The sequence below is a fragment of the Xenopus tropicalis genome, chromosome 3 (assembly GCF_000004195.4).
Source record: "Xenopus tropicalis strain Nigerian chromosome 3, UCB_Xtro_10.0, whole genome shotgun sequence".
Classification (NCBI taxonomy): Eukaryota; Metazoa; Chordata; class Amphibia; order Anura; family Pipidae; genus Xenopus; species Xenopus tropicalis.
Genome location: NC_030679.2, coordinates 146,499,588 through 146,523,742, shown reverse-complemented (window position 1 = coordinate 146,523,742; position 24,155 = coordinate 146,499,588). Strand labels below are relative to the sequence as shown.

General features: G+C 44.1%; 2 protein-coding genes across 2 annotated transcripts in view; both read right to left on the bottom strand.

Annotated features, from left to right (window-relative positions):
* LOC116409577 (extracellular calcium-sensing receptor-like) overlaps nt 1–8,351 on the bottom strand; it is a 23,820-nt gene extending 15,469 nt beyond the window's left edge. The window contains exons 1-5 of the mRNA XM_031898294.1: nt 8,085–8,351; nt 7,114–7,245; nt 6,105–6,335; nt 2,322–2,445; nt 1,364–2,250 (exon numbers count right to left, since the gene is read on the bottom strand). Of these exons, the coding sequence (XP_031754154.1) occupies nt 1,364–2,250; nt 2,322–2,445; nt 6,105–6,335; nt 7,114–7,245; nt 8,085–8,351 (1,641 nt within the window). The remainder of the gene's footprint in view (nt 1–1,363; nt 2,251–2,321; nt 2,446–6,104; nt 6,336–7,113; nt 7,246–8,084) is intronic.
* A 5,549-nt stretch (nt 8,352–13,900) lies between these two features.
* Nucleotides 13,901–23,087, bottom strand: LOC116409576 (extracellular calcium-sensing receptor-like). Its single transcript, XM_031898293.1, has 6 exons — nt 22,807–23,087; nt 21,436–21,727; nt 17,437–18,258; nt 17,129–17,356; nt 14,888–15,011; nt 13,901–14,811 (listed from the first exon to the last, which is right to left on the bottom strand). Exons 1-6 carry the CDS (start codon nt 23,085–23,087, stop codon nt 13,901–13,903), a joined length of 2,658 nt encoding a protein of 885 aa, XP_031754153.1.
* Nucleotides 23,088–24,155: the final 1,068 nt, after the last annotated feature.

Here is a 24,155-nt window from a genome sequence, read left to right as displayed (position 1 = left end):
GCAGCCATTCCTGCACTGGTACAGCTGGGGTGTTTGCTACAGAAACCCTACTATAGTTTATATAAATACCCCCGCTGTGTAGCCCCGGGGGCAGCCATTCCTGCACTGGTACAGCTGGGGTGTTTGCTACAGAAACCCTACTATAGTTTATATAAATACCCCGCTGTGTAGCCCCGGGGGCAGCCATTCCTGCACTGGTACACCTGGGGTGTTTGCTACAGAAACCCTACTATAGTTTATATAAATACCCCGCTGTGTAGCCCCGGGGGCAGCCATTCCTGCACTGGTACAGCTGGGGTGTTTGCTACAGAAACCCTACTATAGTTTATATAAATACCCCGCTGTGTAGCCCCGGGGGCAGCCATTCCTGCACTGGTACAGCTGGGGTGTTTGCTAAAGAAACCCTACTATAGTTTATATAAATACCCCGCTGTGTAGCCCCGGGGGCAGCCATTCCTGCACTGGTACAGCTGGGGTGTTTGCTACAGAAACCCTACTATAGTTTATATAAATACCCCGCTGTGTAGCCCCGGGGGCAGCCGTTCCTGCACTGGTACAGCTGGGGTGTTTGCTACAGAAACCCTACTATAGTTTATATAAATACCCCGCTGTGTAGCCCCGGGGGCAGCCGTTCCTGCACTGGTACAGCTGGGGTGTTTGCTACAGAAACCCTACTATAGTTTATATAAATACCCCGCTGAGTAGCCCCGGGGGCAGCCGTTCCTGCACTGGTACAGCTGGGGTGTTTGCTACAGAAACCCTACTATAGTTTATATAAATACCCCGCTGTGTAGCCCCGGGGGCAGCCGTTCCTGCACTGGTACAGCTGGGGTGTTTGCTACAGAAACCCTACTATAGTTTATATAAATACCCCACTGTGTAGCCCCGGGGGCAGCCATTCCTGCACTGGTACAGCTGGGGTGTTTGCTACAGAAACCCTACTATAGTTTATATAAATACCCCGCTGTGTAGCCCCGGGGGCAGCCATTCCTGCACTGGTACAGCTGGGGTGTTTGCTACAGAAACCCTACTATAGTTTATATAAATACCCCGCTGTGTAGCCCCGGGGGCAGCCATTCCTGCACTGGTACACCTGGGGTGTTTGCTACAGAAACCCTACTATAGTTTATATAAATACCCCGCTGTGTAGCCCCGGGGGCAGCCATTCCTGCACTGGTACAGCTGGGGTGTTTGCTACAGAAACCCTACTATAGTTTATATAAATACCCCGCTGTGTAGCCCCGGGGGCAGCCATTCCTGCACTGGTACAGCTGGGGTGTTTGCTAAAGAAACCCTACTATAGTTTATATAAATACCCCTGTTTACTTTTTACATTTGGTAACTGTTTTTTTTTTTTTTTTACTTTGAAATGTTCTCTGGAGTTCATGTTGGGCCTGAACAATATAATGTAGCATTTTGGCACAAAGATACAGCCCACCACAGCCCAACTGGAAGACAGGATGGCAAAGACCTCCATTGCCACAGTATACATGCCCCGGGCACTGAGATAGGCTGGGATAAAGGACACCCACACACTGAGGAAAGCCAACATACTGAATGTGATCAATTTGGCTTCATTGAAACTGTCAGGGAGGCGTCTGGCCAGGAAGGCAACAATGAAACTGATGGAGGCCAAGAGGCCAAGGTATCCCAGCATGCACCAGAAAGCAGTGGGTGACCCTTCATTGCAATTAACTATAATTACTCCTGGTTTGGTGTCTGTGTCGTGTTCAGGGACAGGAGGGAAAAAGATCAGCCATATCACACACACAAATAACTGGATAAAGATACAAAACCCAATGACACAGTAGGAGACCTTCACCCCTGTCCACTTTCTTAACCTGCTGCCGGGTTTGGTTGCATTAAAGGCAATGACAACAGTGATGGTTTTGGCCAGAACACAGGAGATGCAGAGGGCAAAAACCATCCCAAATGCCACCTGGCGCAGAAGGCACTTTTCAGGCTGTGGGTAACCAATGAACCCTAAAGAGCAAAGGAAACAGAGGAACAGGGAAAGCAGGAGAAGGCAGCTAAGGGAGTAGTTGTTGGCTCGGACTATTGGCGTCTTTTTAAAATGAATAAAAACTCCCAAAATATTAAGAGGAATTGAAGAAGAAAAGATGGAAATGGCTGCTAAGCTGTAACCCAAAGGATCTCCATAGGAAAGGAACTCTGTAGGCCTTGGTAGGCATCTGTCCTGCTGTAGATTGGGCCACATGTCCCAGGAACACAGTTGACATTCCACAGCATCTGGAGAACAATATTCATATCATTTTATTGATACATATTACCCAAGAATATGAAAAATATTACTAGAGTACCTGTTTGATTGGATATCTGCCCCTGGGGACACCGGGCACACTCATAGCAAAAGGGGGGTTTCCCTGGTACAATCACCTTCCTAAATCCTGAAGGACAACTTGGGCTGCACTTGGATAGAGGAACCTATGGAGATTAATAAGATATAATATAGAAACATTTGGTCCAATAATGCCTTGTTAATCTTATTATGTATGTATGTATGTATGTATGTATGTATATTTTTATTTATAAAGTGCTACTTATGTACGCAGCGCTGTACTGTAGAATTCATTCATACAGACAGGGGGTTAAAGATAATGGATAAATACAAAGTATAATAATAAATACAATAAATACAAGGTGGAGTTGGAATAAGAGTCAGAAACACAAGAGGATGGAGGTCCCTTCCCCGTAGAGCTTACAATCTATATGGGAGGGGTAACTAACAGACACAAATGGGCAAATATAAGTGCTGTAGGTCACAGTGGGTGACACTACAATATAAGTACTGATTCCCAAATCAGGTGCTGGGTGAGTGCTCCAATAGGGAGTCTTTAAGTTTAGTTTTAAAAAGACTGAGGGAGGATTCTCTCCTGAGGAAATCAGGGAGGGCATTCCAAATATAAGGGGCAGCAGGGCAGAAAGGGTTAAGGCGGGAAACAGCAGTAGCAGTGGGGGGCTCTGCGAGGAACGAAGGAGTCGGCCAGGAACGTACAGAGACACAAGGGACGAGATGCAGTGAGGGGCAGAGGGATGGGGGGCTTTGAAGGTTAGGAGAAGAAGTTTGTAGGATATTCTTTGGTTGATAGGAAGCCACGATAAGGACTTTAGCGGGGAAGGGGCTGAACTCTCCTGGATGAGAGGAGGAGAATTCTGGCAGCAGTGTTTAATATAGACTGTAGGGGGGAAAGATGGGAGTTAGGGAGGCCGGTTAGCAGCAGGTTACAGTAGTCAAGTCGGGATAGGATGAGAGCATGCATGAGCAGGCTAGCTGTTACAGTAGAGAGAAAGGGACAGATTTTGGCAATATTGCGTAAGAAAAAGTGACAGGTTTTGACAGTGGTGTTAGTATGGTCAGAGAAGGTGAGACTGGAGTCAAAGATCACCCCCAAACAACGCATGGAATTGACAGGGTTGATGAGGGTGCCATCAATAGAGATAGAAAAGGGGGGGGGGGGGGGGGGTAGGACCAGGCTTAGGCGGAAAGATCATTAGTTCAGTTTTTGTTAGGTTCAGTTTGAGGTGGCGTTGGTTCATCCAATTGGAGATAGCCAGGAGGCAGTTAGAGATAGCCAGGAGGCAGTTAGAGATAGCCAGGAGGCAGTTAGAGATAGCCAGGAGGCAGTTAGAGATAGCCAGGAGGCAGTTAGAGATTTGAGTCTCAGTTTCAACTGTTAAGGAAGGGGTCGAAAAGTAAATTTGGGTATCATCAGCATACAGATGGTATTTAAAACCAAATGAACGGATAAGATCTCCCAAAGACAGCGTGTAAAGGGAGAACAACAACGGCCCAAGTACAGAGCCTTGAGGTACCCCCACATTAAGTACAGAGCCTTGGGGTACCCTCACATTAAGTACAGAGCCTTGGGGTACCCTCAAATTAAGTACAGAGCCTTGGGGTACCCTCAAATTAAGTACAGAGCCTTGGGGTACCCTCAAATTAAGTACAGAGCCTTGGGGTACCCCCACATTAAGTACAGAGCCTTGGGGTACCCTCACATTAAGTACAGAGCCTTGGGGTACCCTCACATTAAGTACAGAGCCTTGGGGTACCCCCACATTAAGTACAGAGCCTTGGGGTACCCTCACATTAAGTACAGAGCCTTGGGTACCCCCACATTAAGTACAGAGCCTTGGGGTACCCTCACATTAAGTACAGAGCCTTGGGGTACCCCCACATTAAGTACAGAGCCTTGGGGTACCCTCACATTAAGTACAGAGCCTTGGGGTACCCCCACATTAAGTACAGAGCCTTGGGGTACCCTCAAATTAAGTACAGAGCCTTGGGGTACCCTCAAATTAAGTACAGAGCCTTGGGGTACCCTCAAATTAAGTACAGAGCCTTGGGGTACCCCCACATTAAGTACAGAGCCTTGGGGTACCCTCACATTAAGTACAGAGCCTTGGGGTACCCTCACATTAAGTACAGAGCCTTGGGGTACCCCCACATTAAGTACAGAGCCTTGGGTACCCTCACATTAAGTACAGAGCCTTGGGGTACCCCCACATTAAGTACAGAGCCTTGGGGTACCCTCACATTAAGTACAGAGCCTTGGGGTACCCCCACATTAAGTACAGAGCCTTGGGGTACCCTCACATTAAGTACAGAGCCTTGGGGTACCCCCACATTAAGTACAGAGCCTTGGGGTACCCTCACATTAAGTACAGAGCCTTGGGGTACCCCCACATTAAGTACAGAGCCTTGGGGTACCCCCACATTAAGTACAGAGCCTTGGGGTACCCTCACATTAAGTACAGAGCCTTGGGGTACCCCCACATTAAGTACAGAGCCTTGGGGTACCCCCACATTAAGTACAGAGCCTTGGGGTACCCCCACATTAAGTACAGAGCCTTGGGGTACCCCCACATTAAGTACAGAGCCTTGGGGTACCCCCACATTAAGAGGAACTGGAGATGAGGTTTTGTTAGCATAGGAGACAGTGAATGAACGGTTAGAGAGGTAGGAAGAGACCCAGGATGCAGCCTGACTACGGAGACCAATCGAATGCAGAATTTGCATCAGGAGGGAGTGGTCAACCGTATCAAACGCAGCCGATAGATCTAGGAGGATTAGTACGGAAAAGTGACCTTTGGCTTTGGCACCTGAAGATCATTCGTAACTCTGCACAACGCTGTCTCAGTAGAGTGCGCAGGCCGAAAGCCAGATTGCAGCGGGTCCAGTAAATTATGGGCGTTAAGGAAGTTAGTAATACGGTAGAATTATTATTGGTTACTGACATTTTATACTACTATACAGTGGTCAAGATTTGCCCGTAGTGTGTTATATCATGCCAGCAGCCGATCAGCAGAACAATGGGAAGGGAGCAAGATAGCAGCTCCCAGTAGGTATCAGAATAGCACTCAATAGTAAGAAATCCAAGTCCGGCTTGGGACTCCTCCAGTTACATGGGAGTAGGAGAAACAATAGGTTAGCTGAAAGCAGTTCTAATGTGTAGCGCTGGCTGAAAGCTCAGACTCAGGCACACTTTACTGCTGCGCTGCAAGTTGGAGTGATATCCCCCCCCCTCCTCCCCAGCAGCCGATCAGCAGAACAATGGGAAGGGAGCAAGATAGCAGCTCCCAGTAGGTATCAGAATAGCACTCAATAGTAAGAAATCCAAGTCCGGCTTGGGACTCCTCCAGTTACATGGGAGTAGGAGAAACAATAGGTTACCTGAAAGCAGTTTCTCATTTCCTGTACTGTGTGTACCCATCCCACCCTTGGTTCCCTATTCCTGTTTTTAGTTTGGACCTTCTCTTCTCGTTTGGCCTGTGTTGGCTTTTGTGCTTTCGGCCTTGGCCTCACTTTTCACTATTCCTTTCCTTCATCCTTGTCTCTACCACCTTTTCTAGTTCTAGACTCACTTTATTTTTTTAAATAAAGGTCCATGGGTAGAGTATGGGAGGAGGAGGACATCTACATGCCAAACCCCCACCCACCCCTCATGAATACAGCAATGTCAAATCAGGCAGCACTGTATTCATGGGGGGAACAAGCCTCTCTGAGCTCCTTTTGTAGCAGAAAGACCACTTAATGATACAATATAATAATAACAATTCCTGATTTATTTGTTTCCAGATACCTGTGTGTCACCATTGTTCCATGTCATTTGAGCACCGTCTATATTTAATATTTTGCCATCCAGGGAGTTCAAGTAACTGTAATTCCCAATGACAGCCTGTTCCAGGGTGCCCTTAGCCCTCAGGCGCCAGTTGACAATGTCATAGATGACTGGTGGGTTCCCTTTTGCATCAAAAAAAACATGGCTCCCATCTTTGATGCTGAAGTTTACATTTTTGATATGGTGGAGGAGCTAAAAGTATAGAACACATGATTTATGTTACAAAATTTCAGGTCAGGATACAAATCTGATAGACTTGAACATCAATCATCAATCATCTTTATACTAATTGGGTAAAGAAAGTTTCCCTTACGTGCCAAGGGCGACATAAAGAAACATTAGCACAGCCCCCAGGATGGAATGACCCATATCTGGAAGTCCAATAAAGCAGACTGTGTAGGGCCCATGCAAACGCATAGACAGCAGTGTAGACATTAAGAGATAATCTATGGTCATCTTCGGCCGGCAGGTTCTCCAACGTTTCATTTCCAGTACATGGCGTTACGGTGTTGGGCCACTTACAAGAGAACGTTTGCTCCCAAAGTTCCCTGACCAATGAATCATGAAAGTCCTTGGTTTGATAGATGCTGTTGAGGTGCTTATTGAAGTTTGGCATCGGCCCATGATGGATGGCAAAACCAAGAGTACCCAATAAGACTCCTTGAAATCGTTCCTCAGAGAGTAAATTTGATGTTGCCCAAGCCTCACTGGCCACCCAGGTATGCCCGGTTATATTTTGCCTCAACAGCTCTTCCGCAACTATTACAAAGTCAGAATCTGAGGAAATCGCAACTATAACCTTTGCAGTTGACTCTTGAATGACTTGAATCACATGAGGAGCATTCCTATTGGGTTGGCCAGTCAATATACTCTCACTAAATGCCACACAGGCACCACTATTTATTATTTCTTGCCTAGCTAGTTGGAGTCCATATTGACCATAGTCATTATCATTAGCCAGGAGGCCAACCCAAGTCCAACCAAAATGAGAAACCAACTGGGCCAGACCCCTCATCTGAAACTCATCACTGGGTATGGTACGGAAAAAGGAAGAAAACAGGTTCCGATCGCTGAGAATAGGACTGGATGCAAAATAACTGATCTGCAAAAACATATATTAAACAGGTTAATCAACAAACAAAAAACTTTGAAGTCATTGGATTTTAAAGAATGCTTGACATTTACCAATATTTGTAAAGGTAGAGGACCCCTTATCCAGAAACCCAGCCTATTGGGTTTATTTAATGGTTAAATGATTCCCTTTTCTCTGTAATAATAAAACAGTACCTGTACTTGATCCCAACTAAGATATAATTACCCCTTATTGGGGCAGAACAGTCCTATTGGGTTTATTTAATGGTTAAATGATTCCCTTTTCTCTGTAATAATAAAACAGTACCTGTACTTGATCCCAACTAAGATATAATTACCCCTTATTGGGGGCAGAACAGCCCTATTGGGTTTATTTAATGGTTAAATGATTCCCTTTTCTCTGTAATAATAAAACAGTACCTGTACTTGATCCCAACTAAGATATAATTACCCCTTATTGGGGGCAGAACAGCCCTATTGGGTTTATTTCATGGTTAAATGATTCCCTTTTCTCTGTAATAATAAAACAGTACCTGTACTTGATCCCAACTAAGATATAATTACCCCTTATTGGGGCAGAACAGCCCTATTGGGTTTATTTCATGGTTAAATGATTCCCTTTTCTCTGTAATAATAAAACAGTACCTGTACTTGATCCCAACTAAGATATAATTACCCCTTATTGGGGCAGAACAGCCCTATTGGGTTTAATTACTGTTTAAATAATGTTTTTAGCAGACTTTAGGTAGGAGATGCGAATTATGGAAAGACCCCTTATCCTGAAAACCCCAGGTCCCGAGCATCCTGGATAATGGATAATACCTGTACTATGGGTTTGAGCAAACTTACCTGTGGGTATCTGTAGAGTCCCAATATCTGGGCCATAAGAATCGACCTTGTTGACCCAGATTCGCCAATGATTCCAACTAATGGCGCCCCGAGGTGACAGTTATAATTTGGGACGATCTCATTTCCCCCCGATAGCATCAAAAGAGTCCCTTGTGCCGCGCCACGTACGTTATTGCAAGTGTCGAAAGTCTGGAAGCCCAGAGTAATGTTGGGAAGAAGCTCAGGATCTGAGTTAATCTCCTCCACGGCAAATATTAAGGCCTGCATGCTCTGGTAATACTCAGTGGCAAACCTGCCGTGCCAGGGAAGAGAAAGACGTAGGAGTTTAGTGGTGATGTATAGTGATGAGCGAATCTGTCCCGTTTCGCTTTGCTGAAAAATTTGCGAATCTTTCAAAAGACCCACGAAACGGCGAAAAATTTGTGAAACAGCGAAAATGTCACGCGTTAAAAAAATTTGCCGCCCACTGCTATTCTTTTTGTCGCGCGGCTATTCTTTTGTCGCCCACAGCTATTGTTTTGTGGTGCGACTATTCTTTTGTTGTGAAGCTTTTCTTTTGTTGCCCGTGGCTATTCTTTTGTCACACGCGGCTATTCTTTTGTCACCCGTGGCTATTATTTCGTCACCCGTGGCTATTCTTTTGTGGCGCGACTATTCTTTTGTCGTGAAGCTTTTCTTTTGTCGCCCGCAGCTATTCTTTTGTCGTAAGGCTATTCTTTTGTGGCCCACGTCTATTCTTTTGTCACATGACTATTTTTTGTCGCCCGCAGCTATTCTTTTATCACACGGCTATTCTTTTGTCGCCCCTGACTATTCTTTTGTCGCCCGTGGCTATTCTTTTGTCACCCGCTGCTATTCTTTTGTCACCTGTGGCTATTATTTTGTCACCCGTGGCTATTCTTTTGTTGCCCGCAGCTATTCTTTTGTCGCGCGGCTATACTTTTGTAATTTTTAGACGCGCTTTGAATTTATTCATCCACTTCGCGAAACAATCCGCCAATGGAGAAACACGGAAAATGCAGCGAATCCACGGAAAACGCTGCAAAACACAGAAAACGCTGCATATTTTTTAATCCGTTTCGCGAAACAATCTGCCAATGGTGAAACACGGAAAGCTGTGCGACAAAAGAATAGCTGCAGGCGACAAAAGAATAGTCGCGTGACAAAAGAATAGCCATGGGCGACAAAAGAATAGCCGCGGGTGACAAAAGAAGAGCCCCGCAACAAAAGAATAGCCGCGCGTGACAAAAGACGTGCAACATTTTCGCCATTTCGTGAATTTTTCGCTGTTTCGCATATCTTTTGAAAGATTTTTTGGCAAAGCAAAACGGGACAGAGTCGCAAATTTTTCAGCGAAGCGAAATGGGACAGACTCGCCCATCACTAATAGCAACCAATCAGCAATAAGATTTGAACAGTCACCTACAAGTTAGAAATCAAAGAAAAGACCTAATTGGTTGCTACAGGCAACATCACTGGTGATATTTATCTCCATTCTTAGTAAACATAACCCTAGGGGCTGATTTACTAAGACACGATTTCGAATCCGAATTGGAAAAATTCCGATTGGAAACGAACATTTTGCGACTTTTTCGTATTTTTTGCAATTTTTTCGGCGTCTTTACGATTTTTGCGTAAAAACGCGAGTTTTTCGTAGCCATTACGAAAGTTGCGCAAAGTCGCGATTTTTTTGTAGCGTTAACACTTGCGCGCAAAGTCGCGCCTTTTTCGCGACTTTGCGCAACTTTCGTAATGGCTACGAAAAACTCGCGTTTTTACGCAAAAATCATAAAGACGCCGAAAAAAATCGCAAAATTACCGATCATTACGAAAAAAAACGCAATCGGACGCATTCGGCCCATTCGTGGGTTAGTAAATGGGCCCCCTAGGTTTGCCCAGGAGTAGTAACCCATAACAACCAATAAGATGTTGGCTTTTAAACAGTTGACCAGATTATTGAACCTTCTGATTTAATTGGTTGCTATGGGTCACTGCTTCTAGGCAAACTTAGTGCCCTTTATTACATAACTTTCATTTGTAATCGGCCACGATTTATAAACCTTTATCCCACATCAAAACATTAAAACCCCCTAACGCATTTCACCACAATGGACTTAATCATAGGCTTTATTACATAACCCCCAACTGTGCTATAAAATGGGTCATCCCAAAAAATATGGAGCTTAAGGTACAGACCTAAAATGTAGGCCACACCTTCTTTATCATGCCCCCCTTTGGGGGAAACAGCATGGATAATGAACACTTCAACAACCCTAGTGCCAGTAAGATCACTTCAGAAAATGGATAATGGGCATTTCATTTCAAGTCCCATCGCAGAAAGACGTTCTTGCAATGTAACACAGTTTTTTGCAAATATGCTGGTGATGGAGAAAAATAAATTCTGATCAAGAGGAAAATTTGATTTCAAAATTGATCTTTTTTCACAATGGAATTTAGTGAATTCTCAAATTTAATTTCTGAAGGTTATATAGTTATAAAATTCAATTCAGCTGAGACCTCTTGTGTCTTTTTTAGATCAGCCAAAGGCATCTCCAAGGAGAAGCAGAAAGGAAGGTACTTTTTGACTTAGCGACGCGGAATTAATTTTGTAAAATTGGCAAATAATATAGCGAAAAAGAGAATATTTACAATTTCAATAAGGGGTAATTATATCTTAGTTGGGATCAAGTACAGGTACTGTTTTATTATTACAGAGAAAAGGGAATCATTTAACCATGAAATAAACCCAATAGGGCTGTTCTGCCCCAATAAGGGGTAATTATATCTTAGTTGGGATCAAGTACAGGTACTGTTTTATTATTACAGAGAAAAGGGAATCATTTAACCATTAAATAAACCCAATAGGGCTGTTCTGCCCCCAATAAGGGGTAATTATATCTTAGTTGGGATCAAGTACAGGTACTGTTTTATTATTACAGAGAAAAGGGAAATCATTTAACCATTAAATAAACCCAATAGGGCTGTTCTGCCCCCAATAAGGGGTAATTATATCTTAGTTGGGATCAAGTACAGGTACTGTTTTATTATTACAGAGAAAAGGGAATCATTTAACCATTAAATAAACCCAATAGGGCTGTTCTGCCCCAATAAGGGGTAATTATATCTTAGTTGGGATCAAGTACAGGTACTTTTATTATTAGAGAAAAGGGAAATAATTTTTATAAAATAAATTAGAATCATTTCCTTATAATGGAGTCTATGGGAGATGGCCTTTCCGTAATTTGGAGTTTTTTGGATAAGAGGTTTCTGGATAAGGGGTCCGATATCTGTACTGTGCATCTGTTAATGTTGGCTGAGATGCTACTTACATCTGACACTGTACCTCGGGGGGTTGGCTTGTAAAGTTGAGGTCATAATAGACTCTGTCCAAATGGATCATAAATGTCCCTCCTATGATAATATCCCCTTGGTGCCCCTTATAGCCGCTGATCTTCTCTCTGGGTAGACGGCAACCAGTCCTCAAGTTAGAAGAGGCGCCATCTTGTGTAGCTGCTGTATACAGAACCCACCAAGTAGAGAGGAGAGTCCAACTCATCCTTTGGGTTGTGTGTCTGATGCAGAAAACCATTTCACAAGCAGAGCAGGTAGAGTAATGGCACACACAGACCCTTCCCCATCACATTGTAACCCTCGGCTCTCTGAGCTCCATTTATACGCTATGAGGATTGGGAGAACCTACAGGGAACAAATTAATGAAGGCTGCTTAATTGTTTAAACTGCTCCGGGAAGATAAAGGAAAAGATATTTATCCGTCATTCAGTGTCGCTCATCCAATCCCAAAGAGAACTTTACTGCAATGTCAACAATGTTCCCAGTGGAAAGGGGAAAAAGTAAAAGATATCAGTCGCAGTGTCTTGGAAAAGTATTAACTCCCTTGACCAGTAGCGATGAGCGAATCTGTCCCGTTTTGCTTCGCCATAAAATTCGCAAAATGGCAAAAAATTCACAGAACACATTTGTTGTACGATTTTTTTTAGACGCCCGCGTCTTTTTTGGTCGTCTGTGTCTTTTTTTTAGCACGCGTCTGTTTTGGTCATCCGCATCTTTTTTGTCTCCCACGTCTTTTTTTGTCGCCCGTGATTTTTTTTGTCACCCGCTTCTTTTTAGACGCTCGCATCTTTTTTGGTCGTCTGTGTCTTTTTTGTCACCCGCGTCTTTTTTGTCGCCGTGTCTTTTTTGGTCGTCTGTGTCTTTTTTGTCACCCGTGTCTTTTTTGGTCATCTGTGTCTTTTTTGTCTCCCGCGTCTTTTTTTGTCGCCCGCGATTTTTTTTGTCACCCGCTTCTTTTTAGACGCCCGCATCTTTTTTGGTTATCTGTGTCTTTTTTGTCACACTCGTCTTTTTTGTCGCCCACGTCTTTCTTGGTCGTCTGTATCTTTTTTTGTCAAACGCGTCTTTTTTGTCACCCGTGTCTTTTTTGGTCATCCGCATCTTTTTTGTCACCCGCGTCTTTTTTGTCGCCCGCATCTTTTTTGTCACCCGCGGCTTTTTTGTTGCCCCCGCGACTTTTTTGTCGCCTGCGTCTTTTTTGTCACCCACGTCTTTTTTGGTCGCCCGCCCTTTTTTTACATGACCGCGCCTTTTTTTGATGCAACCGCACCCTTTGAAGCGCAACAAAAAAAAATTACGCACGTCGAATCTTTCCTCTGCGAATTTTCACGGAAGTTTTGTGAAACAATTCGCTGATGGCGAAATGCGGAAATTCGCTGCGAATCAATGCCTGGTGCAAAAATTCGCTTATCATTCAGCCGAATCCACGGTCCTGGCTGAAGTGAAGCATCTGCAAATTAGCATCCGGAAAGGGTTAAATGGTCAGGGGGAAAAAATTACGCTGCACGCTGCGATTTTTAACCCCTTCCGATCCCAATAGCATATGTTAATTATGATTCGGTTCGGGATTCGGCCGAATCATTCAGGGTGGGTTCAGGGGTTCGGCCAAACACAAAAAGTGGGTTCGGTGCATCCCTATAAAATACCAGTATAAATAAAAAACATGGATAACCCCAATTAGAATCTCTAAGCATCTCTTAAAAATACCATTGGCTCACTCCAGGCAATTTTCTAATTGGACCAGTGTTTGAGTACTGCAGGGGTCTGCCCTTGGTCTGTGCAGTTGCTGCTGATACCTAACTAGGCAACACTATTGCACTCAGTATTTTGAGTAATAATATGGCATTTTTGTGTGATGCTTTGTTAAATGAGCCCTATGGGCAACCTGATCTCCATTATTTACCCCGATAATGTGCCGGGTACAAACAGAGGGCTTTTCCTCTGCGCTAGGAAACCTGGTGGTTACCACCTGGAACCCTGGTCAGATGCCATCAGAGTTCACTCAGTGCCGTGCATAATAAGACACAGCAGAAATCAATTTGGGATGGAAGGCAGGAGAGACCGATAGCCCCCAAGCTTAACTATTTGACACATAGCGCAATTAGATGCGAGTACCTTTACTGAAAGTGGTTTAAATGCAACTCCCTGTGGGGAAAACCCATGTTGTCCACTGCATCTGCAGATATAAATGAGCCCTATTGATGGAAACCCAAGTTGGCCAAGTTTAAGTCCTCCTCTCTCCTCCACGAATCCTCGATAGACTTATATCAACTTATATTTCAGTATAACTCAATACCACATGTTGTACTTCTGTAATTCTAAAAACGTATTATTATTATCAACGATAAAGAGCAATAGGTCCTGGCAGTGCTTTATTTGAATTGAACATACACGTACAAATCATAGGGATTAGTTCATAGTTAGTTTGAATTCTACACAGTCAAAGTCAGGGCATTTCGACTTTTTTATTTTTGACTTCTACCCTTCCCCATGAGGTTTTCTCTGGAGTTCATGTTGGGTCTGAACAATACAATGTAACATTTTGGCACAAAGATACAGCCCACCACAGCCCAACTGGAAGACAGGATGGCAAAGACCTCCATTGCCACAGTATACATGCCCCGGGCACTGAGATAGGCTGGGATAAAGGACACCCACACACTGAGGAAAGCCAACATACTGAATGTGATCAATTTGGCTTCATTGAAACTGTCAGGGAGGCGTCTGGCCAGGAAGGCAACAATGAAACTGATGGAGGCCAAGAGGCCAAGGTATCCCAGCATGCACCAGAAAGCAGTGGGTGACCCTTCATTGCAATTAACTATGATGACTCCAGGTTTGGTGTCAGTGTCAAGTTCAGGGAAGGGAGAAGATAAGCTCAACCACAGCACACACACGACTAACTGAAGAAAGGCACAAAACCCAATCACACAGTAGGAGACCTTCACCCCTGTCCATTTTCTTAACCTGCTGCCGGGTTTGGTTGCATTAAAGGCAATGACAACAGTGATGGTTTTGGCCAGAACACAGGAGATGCAGAGGGCAAAAACCATCCCAAATGCCACCTGGCGCAGAAGGCACTTTTCAGGCTGTGGGTAACCAATGAACCCTAAAGAGCAAAGGAAACAGAGGAACAGGGAAAGCAGGAGAAGGCAGCTAAGGGAGTAGTTGTTGGCTCGGACTATTGGCGTCTTTTTTTGGTGAATAAAAACTCCTAGAACACCAAGTGGGATTAGGGAAGAGAAGATGGAAATGGCTGCTAAGCTGTAACCCAAAGGATCTCCATAGGAAAGGAACTCTGTAGGCCTTGGTAGGCATCTGTCCTGCTGTAGATTGGGCCACGTGTCCCAGGAACATGGATGACATTCCGCAGCATCTAAAAAATAATATTTAACCAAGTAATTTTGATAATTGTGACATATTGCAAAGCATAGAATAAACTAATACACTACCTGTTTGGGTTGAGATGTAGCCCTGGGGACACCGGGCACACTCATAGCAACACAGGGGTTTCCCTGGTACAATCACCTTCCTAAATCCTGAAGGACAACTTGGGCTGCACTTGGATAGAGGAACCTATGGAAATCATAATGTATAATATAGAAACACAATCTATTGTTGCAAAAACATTCTCATCAATCAGTATTAATATTGTGCACTGCTGGTACCATGAGGTGTGCCCAATAGTGATAGGTTTGTTTAATTGAGGTGATTTGTTGAATAAGTTCATCATGTGGTCAGTGTTTCAGGAGATTCAACTTTTTACTTTCTGCCCCCATATCCAGTAATAGGCTCTGGGTCAGACTGGGGGGCGCAGGGCTTACCAGGGCTGTTGCCCCAGGGGCCCACACCCCCCAAGGTGCCCTTGCCGGCTGCATCCCCCGCCACCCCCTGCAGGGGCCCCCACCCACTCGACATCCCCCCTGAGTGCACGTAACTGAAACGCGTCAGTGGAGGGACACCAGCAGCCAGGGGAGCACCGACAGGGATCGGGTCTGCACCCACTGCCCCCATATCCAGTAATAGGCCTGCTGCCCAAGGGGCCCCGCACTCCCCAAGGTGCCCCTGCCGGCTGCATCCCCCACACCCCCCCCCACAGGGCCACCCACTCGATGTTTTCCCCCCCAAGGGCACAAAAGTGAAACGCGTCAGGGAAGAGACACCAGCGGCCAGGGGAGCACCAACAGGGATCGGGTCTGGGCCGCTGCCCCCATATCCAGTAATAGACTCAAGGTCAGACTGGGGGGGTGCAGCCCCCCCAGGGGCCCCCACCACCCACTCAACTTCCCCCCACGAGTGCGTGTAAGTGAAACGCGTCAGGGGAGGGACACCAGCGGCCAGGGGAGCACCAACAGGGATTGGGTCTGGGCCGCTGGGGCCACCAGGTTTTTTTGGTGCCCCGGTGCCCCTGTCCGACCCTGAATAGGCTTCTCTGTCTTGAAGAGCAGAGCCACCGCCCAAAACCCCTTATACTGCAGTCTTACCCGGGATGATCTGGGATCATTGTAAATGAAATATACATATTATTCAGGTCTACTGTACTAGTGTAACGTGAAATTGGCATCTTCCCGGTGTTACAGAGGTGTCGCCCAACGATATATTTATGTAAATATGTATATTTATTCTTATATACCCATGTACATGAATATTCCTGGTTATAAGGGACAATTAAGTTCATTTTAGAGAGCTGCCCATGGATTCCAGGTTGGACAATGGAAGTTGGGAAAATGCAGTTGAGGACAAAAGGGATTGAATTTCCAACAACCCTTGGTCATTATAACCCATCTGGTACTATGGGTCCAAACATTTTTTAAAAGTTTGTTAATTAAAAAAATACACAGGCCTTTGTCACACACACAATAGTACATACAGGTTCTACAACTTCCATTACCCTCTTCCGGTGGTTGAAGCTCAAACTGACTCATAGAACCACCCAAAAAAGTAACGCTTGGGATGTCCTTGTATCTATACTTTGTGTAATATCTAAACAAAGGTCTTGTAAAGCTCACAGAAGAGATCAAGGTTACAAATTGATGAGTTCTTTAACACCTAATCTCATGGGACAGAATAAACAATGGTCCCCAAATGTTACCTTTACTGGCCTTCAGACTAGGACCCCCAACCACTAGTTCCAGGATGGAATTCCCAATTGACATCTCCAAAACTAAAGGTTTTAATGTGTTTTTTAACACTTATTCTCATGGGACTGAATAAGCAATGGTCCCCAAATGTTACCTTTACTGGCCTTCAGACTAGGACCCCAAACCACTAGTTCCAGGATGGAATTCCCAATTAACATCTCCAAAACTAAAGGTTTTAATGGTGTTAATGTGTTCGTTAACACTTAATCTCATGGGACTGAATAAGCAATGGTCCCCAAATGTTACCTTTACAGGCCTTCAGACTAGGACCCCCAACCACTAGTTCCAGGATGGAATTCCCAATTGACATCTCCAAAACTAAAAATTTTAATGGTGTTAACGTGTTCTTTAAAACCTAATCTCATGGGACTGAATAAGCAATGGACCCCAAATGTTACCTTTACTGGTCTTCAGACTAGGACCCCCAACCACTAGTACCAGGATGGAATTCTCTTTCAACATCTCCAAGAGCTAAAACACTGCAGTTTTAGACGGCAACATTTTTAGGGGATACAGATATATGAAAATGAAATATATTTCCCACCCCAATACCTGGGTTTCACTGTTGGTCCATATAATTCCAGAACTGTCTATATTTAAGGCTTTTCCATTAGCAGCACTTAAGCCATAACTACCAACGGTAACCGGTTCCAAGGCACCGTTGGCACTTCCATGCCAATTCACAATATCATAGACGGCTGGAGGGTTCCCCTTTGCATCAAAAAACATTTGACTTCCATCTTTGGTCTTGAAGTTCACGTTTTTAATATAGTGGAGAAGCTGGAAAACCACAACATATACAGTGAATATAAAATTTACCAGTAGGTGAAAATAATGATATCGATAGATTCATTCCTTACGTGCCAAGGATGAAAAGAAGAGATATTGGTGCAACCTCCAAAAGGAAATGGCCCCGTTCCGGATGTACAGTTAAGCAAACTATGTAGGGCCCAAGCCATTGCATAAACGGCGTTGTACACATTTAGAGATAGCCTATGGTATTCTGCAGTCAGTAGGCTCTCCAGCTTTTCCTCTCCCGTACACACTCTCATTGTGGCATTGTCAGTTGGAACTATTGGGTTCTCCTGACTGGGCCACTTACAAGAAAAGGTTTGCTCCCAAAATTCCTTTATCAATGAGTCATATTGATCGTTTGATGGCCGGAGGCTCTTGAGGTACTTACTGAAGGCTGGAATCTTCCCACGGTGGATGGCAAAACCGATGGTGCCCAATAAAATTTGTCGGAATCGTTCCTTGAAGAGCAAATCGGAGGTTGCCCAAGCTTCACTAGCAACCCAGATGTTTCCAGTCACATTCTGCCTGAGCAGCTCTTCTGCCACAATTACAAAGTGGGAATCAGAGGATATAACCACAACAACCTTTGCCGTTGATTCTTTAATGACCTGAACTAGGTTAGGAGCATTTCTGTTGGGTCGGCCGATCAAGATATTCTCAGTGAAGGCCACACACGCGCCACCATTTATTATTTCTTGCTTTGCTATCTGAAGCCCATATTGACCATAATCATTATCATTGGCCAGGAGACCAACCCAAGTCCAACCAAAATAAAAGACAAGCTCAGCCAGACCTTTCATTTGAAACTCATCACTAGGGATGGTACGGAAGAAGGAAGGGAACAGGTAACGATTGCTTAGAATTGGACTGGAGGCAAAATAACTGATCTGGAAAAAGAGGAATTAATAGTGAGAGAAATATCGAACATGGTATTGAAGATAGAAGATAACATACATATAAACCAGCTTAGATGATGTAGACCAGGAGCATTGGGTCCAGGAGCATGTTCCTCAGACCATTAGCTACTGATAGATAAAAAAAATTGGGGTATTATGCTTTCTAAGTAGTGATGGGTGAAATTATTCGGCAGGCACGGATTCACAGCGAATTTCTGGGTTTTGCCATTGGTGGATTTTTTTTTAGGAAACGGGCAACAAAATTTGCTACGGAAAAATTTGTTGCAGGTCAAACATTTGTCGCCCGCATCAAAAAATTGTTGCCCGCGTAAAATAAAAACCTGCCTGCGTCAAAAAAAATTGTCGTGCAACATTTTCTCAGTTTCGCAAATTTTTTGACATTTCATGAATCTTTTTACAGATTCACTAATTTTCTAGTGATGAGCGCACGTTTTCTCCTGGCATGGATTCGGGGCAAAATTCCACATTTCGCCATCAGCAAATTTTTTCACAAAACTGCATCAAAAATTTGCTGTGACCAAAAAATTTGCCGGGAAAAAACGCGGGCCGATTCTAGCTGCCGATACCGGTCCCTTAGACCATTAGGGCCCGTGTAGGGGCACTAAAGACGGGCCTGCCCGACTGACTTCTGGCCTAAAATTAGCCAGATCTCGAACGGGCAGGTTTGAAAATTAGCCGAATCAGCTCGTTGACGCGGTCCCCGAACCAACGGATGCCAATACCCGTCATTATAATTCAATTGCTTTGCCCCAGGGGGGGATATCGGGAGAAGATCCGCTCGCTTGGAGACCTCGCCAAGCGAGCAGATCTCAGCATGTATGGTCACCTTAAGGGAGTGAATGTTATTTTTCTTCGGAGACTAAAGCCCCATGCTATAAAGATAGGGGAAGCAAAAACGTGCAGCCTCTCGGGGATCCATGAATGATGAGTAGTTTCAATATATGTTTGCAAAACAGTGGATCCTACCCAAAAACCCAAAATATATCTTCTGTGGAACCCAATAACTTCTTCATTTTTCTTTGTAGAACCCCATTCTACTGGGGGTTGAAATGCTTTGAGTATTATGCATTTATGTAGCATTAATTACATTTTTTTATAATTGAATTTAGCCTTCTACCCTTACCTGTTGGTACCAGTACAACCCCAAAATTTGAGCCATAAGGATGAAAAGTGTGGACCCAGATTCTCAGGGTTCCTCAGACCCTTAGGCCCATGTAGGGGCACCAGAGACGGGCCTGCCCAACCGACATCTGGCCTGAAATCGGCCAGATCTCGATGGGGCAGGTTTGAAAATTAGTCGAATCGGCTTGTTGATGCGGTCCCAGAACCAACAGATGCCTATACCCGTCTAATTCAATCATTTGGCCTCAGGTGGGGATATCAGGATAAGATCCGCTCACTTGGAGACCTCGCCAAACAAGCAGATCTTAGCGTGTATGGCCACCTTAAGAGATTGAATGTTATTTGCCTGTGAAGACTCACAAACAAGTCAAAAGTGTATGCAAAATAGACCAAAGGGATTCTGGGAACAAATTCCGTAAGGCTCCTAAAAAAATCCCATTTACATGGGTTTATCCTATTGGCTAAAGCTCACCCACGGGGTTTTTGAAGCAACTGTGGAGACTAAAACCCCATGCAATAAAGATAGCGGAAGCAAAAACGTGCAAAACAGGGCATCCTAACCAAAGACCCAAAATATATCTTCTGTGGAACCCAGTAACTTCTTCATTTTTCTTTGTAGAACCCCATTCTACTGGGGGTTGAAATGCTTTGGGTATTACGCATTTATGTAGCATATTCAGCATTCTACCCTTACCTGTGGATACCATTACAATCCCAAAATCTGAGCCATAAGGATGGAACATGTGGACCCAGATTCCCAGGGTCCCTCAGACCCTTAGGCCCATGTAGGGGCACTAAAAACGGACCTGCCCGACCAACATCTGGCCTGAAATCGGCCAGATCTCGATGGGGCAGGTTTGAAAATTAGTCGAATCGGCTTGTTGATGCGGTCCCCGAACCAACAGATGCCTATACCCGTCTAATTCGATCATTTGGCCTCAGGTGGGGATATCGGGAGACCTCGCCAAACGAGCAGATCTCAGCGTGTATGGCCTCCTTAAGGAATTGAATGTTATTTGCCTGGGGAAAGCAAAAAGATAGGGGAAGCAAAAACGTGCAGCTTCCCGGGATCTGTGAATGATGAGCAGTTTCAATATATATTTGCAAAACAGGGCATCCTACCCAAAGACCCAAAATATGTCTTCTGTGGAACCCAGTAACTTCTTCATTTTTCTTTGTAGAACCCCATTCTACTGGGGGGTTGAAATGCTTTGGGTATTATGCATTTATGTAGCATTAATTACATTTTTTTTTATAATTCAATTTAGCCTTCTACCCTTACCTGTGGATACCAGTACAATCCCAGGATCTGAGCCATAAGGATGGAACGTGTGGACCCAGATTCCCAGGGTCCCTTAGACCCTTAGGCCCATGTAGGGGCACTAAAGACAGGCCTGCCTGACCAACATCTGACCTGAAATCGGCCAGATCTCGATGGGGCAGGTTTGAAAATCAGTCGAATTGGCTCCTTGATGCGGTCCCTGAAACAACGGATGCCTATACCCGACGTTCTAATTCGATCATTTGGCCCCAGGTGGGGATATTGGGAGACAATCCGCTTGCTTGGAGACCTCACCAAGCAAGCAGATCTTAGCGTGTATGGCCACCTTAAGGGATTGAATGTTATTTTCCTGTGAAGACTCACAAACAAGTCAAATGGGTTGAGGAGATGACCTCATACGTATGCAAATTAGACCAAAGGGATTCTGGGAACAAATTCCTTAAGGCTCCTAAAAAAATTCCATTTACATGGGTTTATCCTATTGGCTAAAGCTCACCCACGGGGTTTTTGAAGCAACTGTGGAGACTAAAACCCCACGCTATAAACATAGGGGAAGCAAAAACGTGCAAAACCGGGCACCCTACCCAAAGACCCAAAATATATCTTCTGTGGAACCCAGTAACTTCTTCATTTTTCTTTGTAGAACCCCATTCTACTGGGGGTTGAAATGCTTTGGGTATTATGCATTTATGTAGCATGAATTACATTTTGTTTTATAATTGAATTTAGCCTTCTACCCTTACCTGTGGGTACCAGTACAATCCCAGAATCTGAGCCATAAGGATGGAACGTGTGGACCCAGATTCCCCAATGATACCAGCAAGACGTGTCCCCGTGTCGCAGTGATAATTAGGGGTGATTCCCTTTCCCCCGGAAAGCATGAAAAGGGTCCCTTGTGCCGCTCGCCGTAACGTGTTACACGCGTCGTAAACCTGGTAGCCCAGCGTAACGTTGGGGAGGAGCCCCAGATCCGCATTAATTTCCTGCACTGCGAATATAAGGGCCTCCATGCTCTGGTAATACTCACTCGCAAACCTACCGACGGGGAGAAGATAGAAGTTAAAAGAGTGAAGAGAAATAGAGTTAGAGAAATACGGTGACAGATATCGGAAGGGGTTGGAAGTTATTCATATAAACGGGGATCTAAAGCCAAATAAAAAATGAATGAAAAACAAACGTAGAGTGTTTCCAATTTCAGTTGATTCTCTCTTTTTAATGGTGTCTAAGATACAGGTATGGGACCCGTTATCCAGAATGCTTGGGACCTGGGGTCATGTAATTCGGATCTTCTACCTTAAGTCTACTAAAATAATTATTTAAACAGTAATTAAACCCAATAGAATTGTTTTGCCCCCAATAAGGGGTAATTATATCTTAGTTGGGATCAAGTACAGGTACTGTTTTATTATTACAGAGAAAAGGGAATCATTTAACCATGAAATAAACCCAATAGGGCTGTTCTGCCCCAATAAGGGGTAATTATATCTTAGTTGGGATCAAGTACAGGTTCTGTTTTATTATTACAGAGAAAAGGGAATCATTTAACCATGAAATAAACCCAATAGGGCTGTTCTGCCCCAATAAGGGGTAATTATATCTTAGTTGGGATCAAGTACAGGTACTGTTTTATTATTACAGAGAAAAGGGAATCATTTAACCATGAAATAAACCCAATAGGGCTGTTCTGCCCCCAATAAGGGGTAATTATATCTTAGTTGGGATCAAGTACAGGTACTGTTTTATTATTACAGAGAAAAGGGAATCATTTAACCATGAAATAAACCCAATAGGGCTGTTCTGCCCCCAATAAGGGGTAATTATATCTTAGTTGGGATCAAGTACAGGTACTGTTTTATTATTACAGAGAAAAGGGAATCATTTAACCATTAAATAAACCCAATAGGGCTGTTCTGCCCCCAATAAGGGGTAATTATATCTTAGTTGGGACCAAGTACAGGTATAAATAAGTATTCTCTTATGCAGAAAGTTGACCACCCTCACTGGCTTTTTTCTATATGATTCCCCAATATATATAATAATATAGTGTATCACAAGAATGGGGTAAATAAGTTGTGTGAATTGAGTGGGATTTTAACCCTATAAATGTTACTTACACCCGGCACAGTTGGTCTGGAGGTTTGCTTGTGAACTGGAGGTAATTGTAGACCGTGTCCAGATGGACCATGAAGGTTCCTCCTATAACAACGTCTCCTGGTTGGCTCAGAAAGCCACTGATACCCTCACTATTCAGGCTGCAGGGGTCGGAACAAGTACACACTTCTATGAGTAATGTTGAGAAGACCCACGCTATGGAGAAGAAGAAGCACCTGATTCTCCAAAGTATCTCCTTTCCATGCAGAACCTTCTGAAATGTTATAGAGATCAAGTTGGTCATCATTATGGTGGCAGAGACGGACGCCGCTCCGCTCAACGTGATATAATGGCGCTCGGCTTTCGTTCATGGTTTTATACGTTTATTTAATAAGTAGGCCTAGGGGACCGCCTTCATTAAATTTGCTTAATTGTGTTAGTTGCTCAGGAAAGATTTAATTACGGCTAAATATCCTTCTCTCCATCTAACAAACATAGTCATTCCCAAAAGGCAGCCTTCCAGAATTTCACTGTGTTTCCCCAAGGAAAGGGATGGATAGGTGGAATATAGAGATATACATTTTATATAGAGAGTGAAAGACACCAAAAAAAATCTGAAAACAAAAATTCACCAAATAATTTTTTTACTTTCTGGATTACTTTTTGGTTTACTTACTGCCACCATTTACATTTCAGTTCACCGGTTCTGGACTAAGTTATTTAAGATACCAGTTTTTGGTTATGGATCCTGGGAGGCAGCAATGGCTTCTTTCTTTCTGGGAGCCATTGTGACTTGTAGTAGGGGGTTAGTACCTCTAAGACTCTCTTGGTCATACCAAGTTGTATGCTTAAATGTGTCAACTGTCAGTTGTCTAATGTCTGGGGGGAGGTCCAAGATATAGGTTGACCACATTTCAAAAAAATGTACGTGCTTGGGTTGTTTTGTTGATTGAAGCCTCAAGCCAATCCATGTGGAGACATCAGCACATTTTGAAAACACTAGTGATGAGCTAAATTTTTCACCAGACATGGATTCGCGGCAAAATTTCTGTGAAACGGGCACAAGGAAAAAGTAGCATCAAAAAAAGAAAAAAAAAGTTTGCGCTTGCATTAAAAAAAGTCACGTGTGTCAAAAAAAGTCACACACAAATTTTTTGCCGTTTTTCAAACGTTTTCACAGTTTTTTGGTGGAGCGAAACGGGACAGATTCGCTCATCACTAGAAAACATATTATGGAAAGGTTTACAAATGGGGACATCCCAGATAGGAGGGTCCTTCAGGGAAGGACTGTTTGGTTCCAATGGGTTAGATGGGGGGGGGGGGGGGATTGTGGAACAGGACTTGAGGCAGCAGGTAAAGAAACAGGTGGAGT

Excerpts from the sequence above, each read along its gene's own strand:
- LOC116409576 (XM_031898293.1), bottom strand. The coding sequence starts at position 23,087 with ATGACCAACTTGATCTCTATAACATTTCAGAAGGTTCTGCATGGAAAG. Across the intron at positions 21,728-22,806 it reads CCAGACCAACTGTGCCGGGT|GTTTGCGAGTGAGTATTACC; the intron begins GTAAGTAACATT and ends CCCCGTCGGTAG. Across the intron at positions 14,812-14,887 it reads CTACATCTCAACCCAAACAG|ATGCTGCGGAATGTCATCCA; the intron begins GTAGTGTATTAG and ends ATTATTTTTTAG.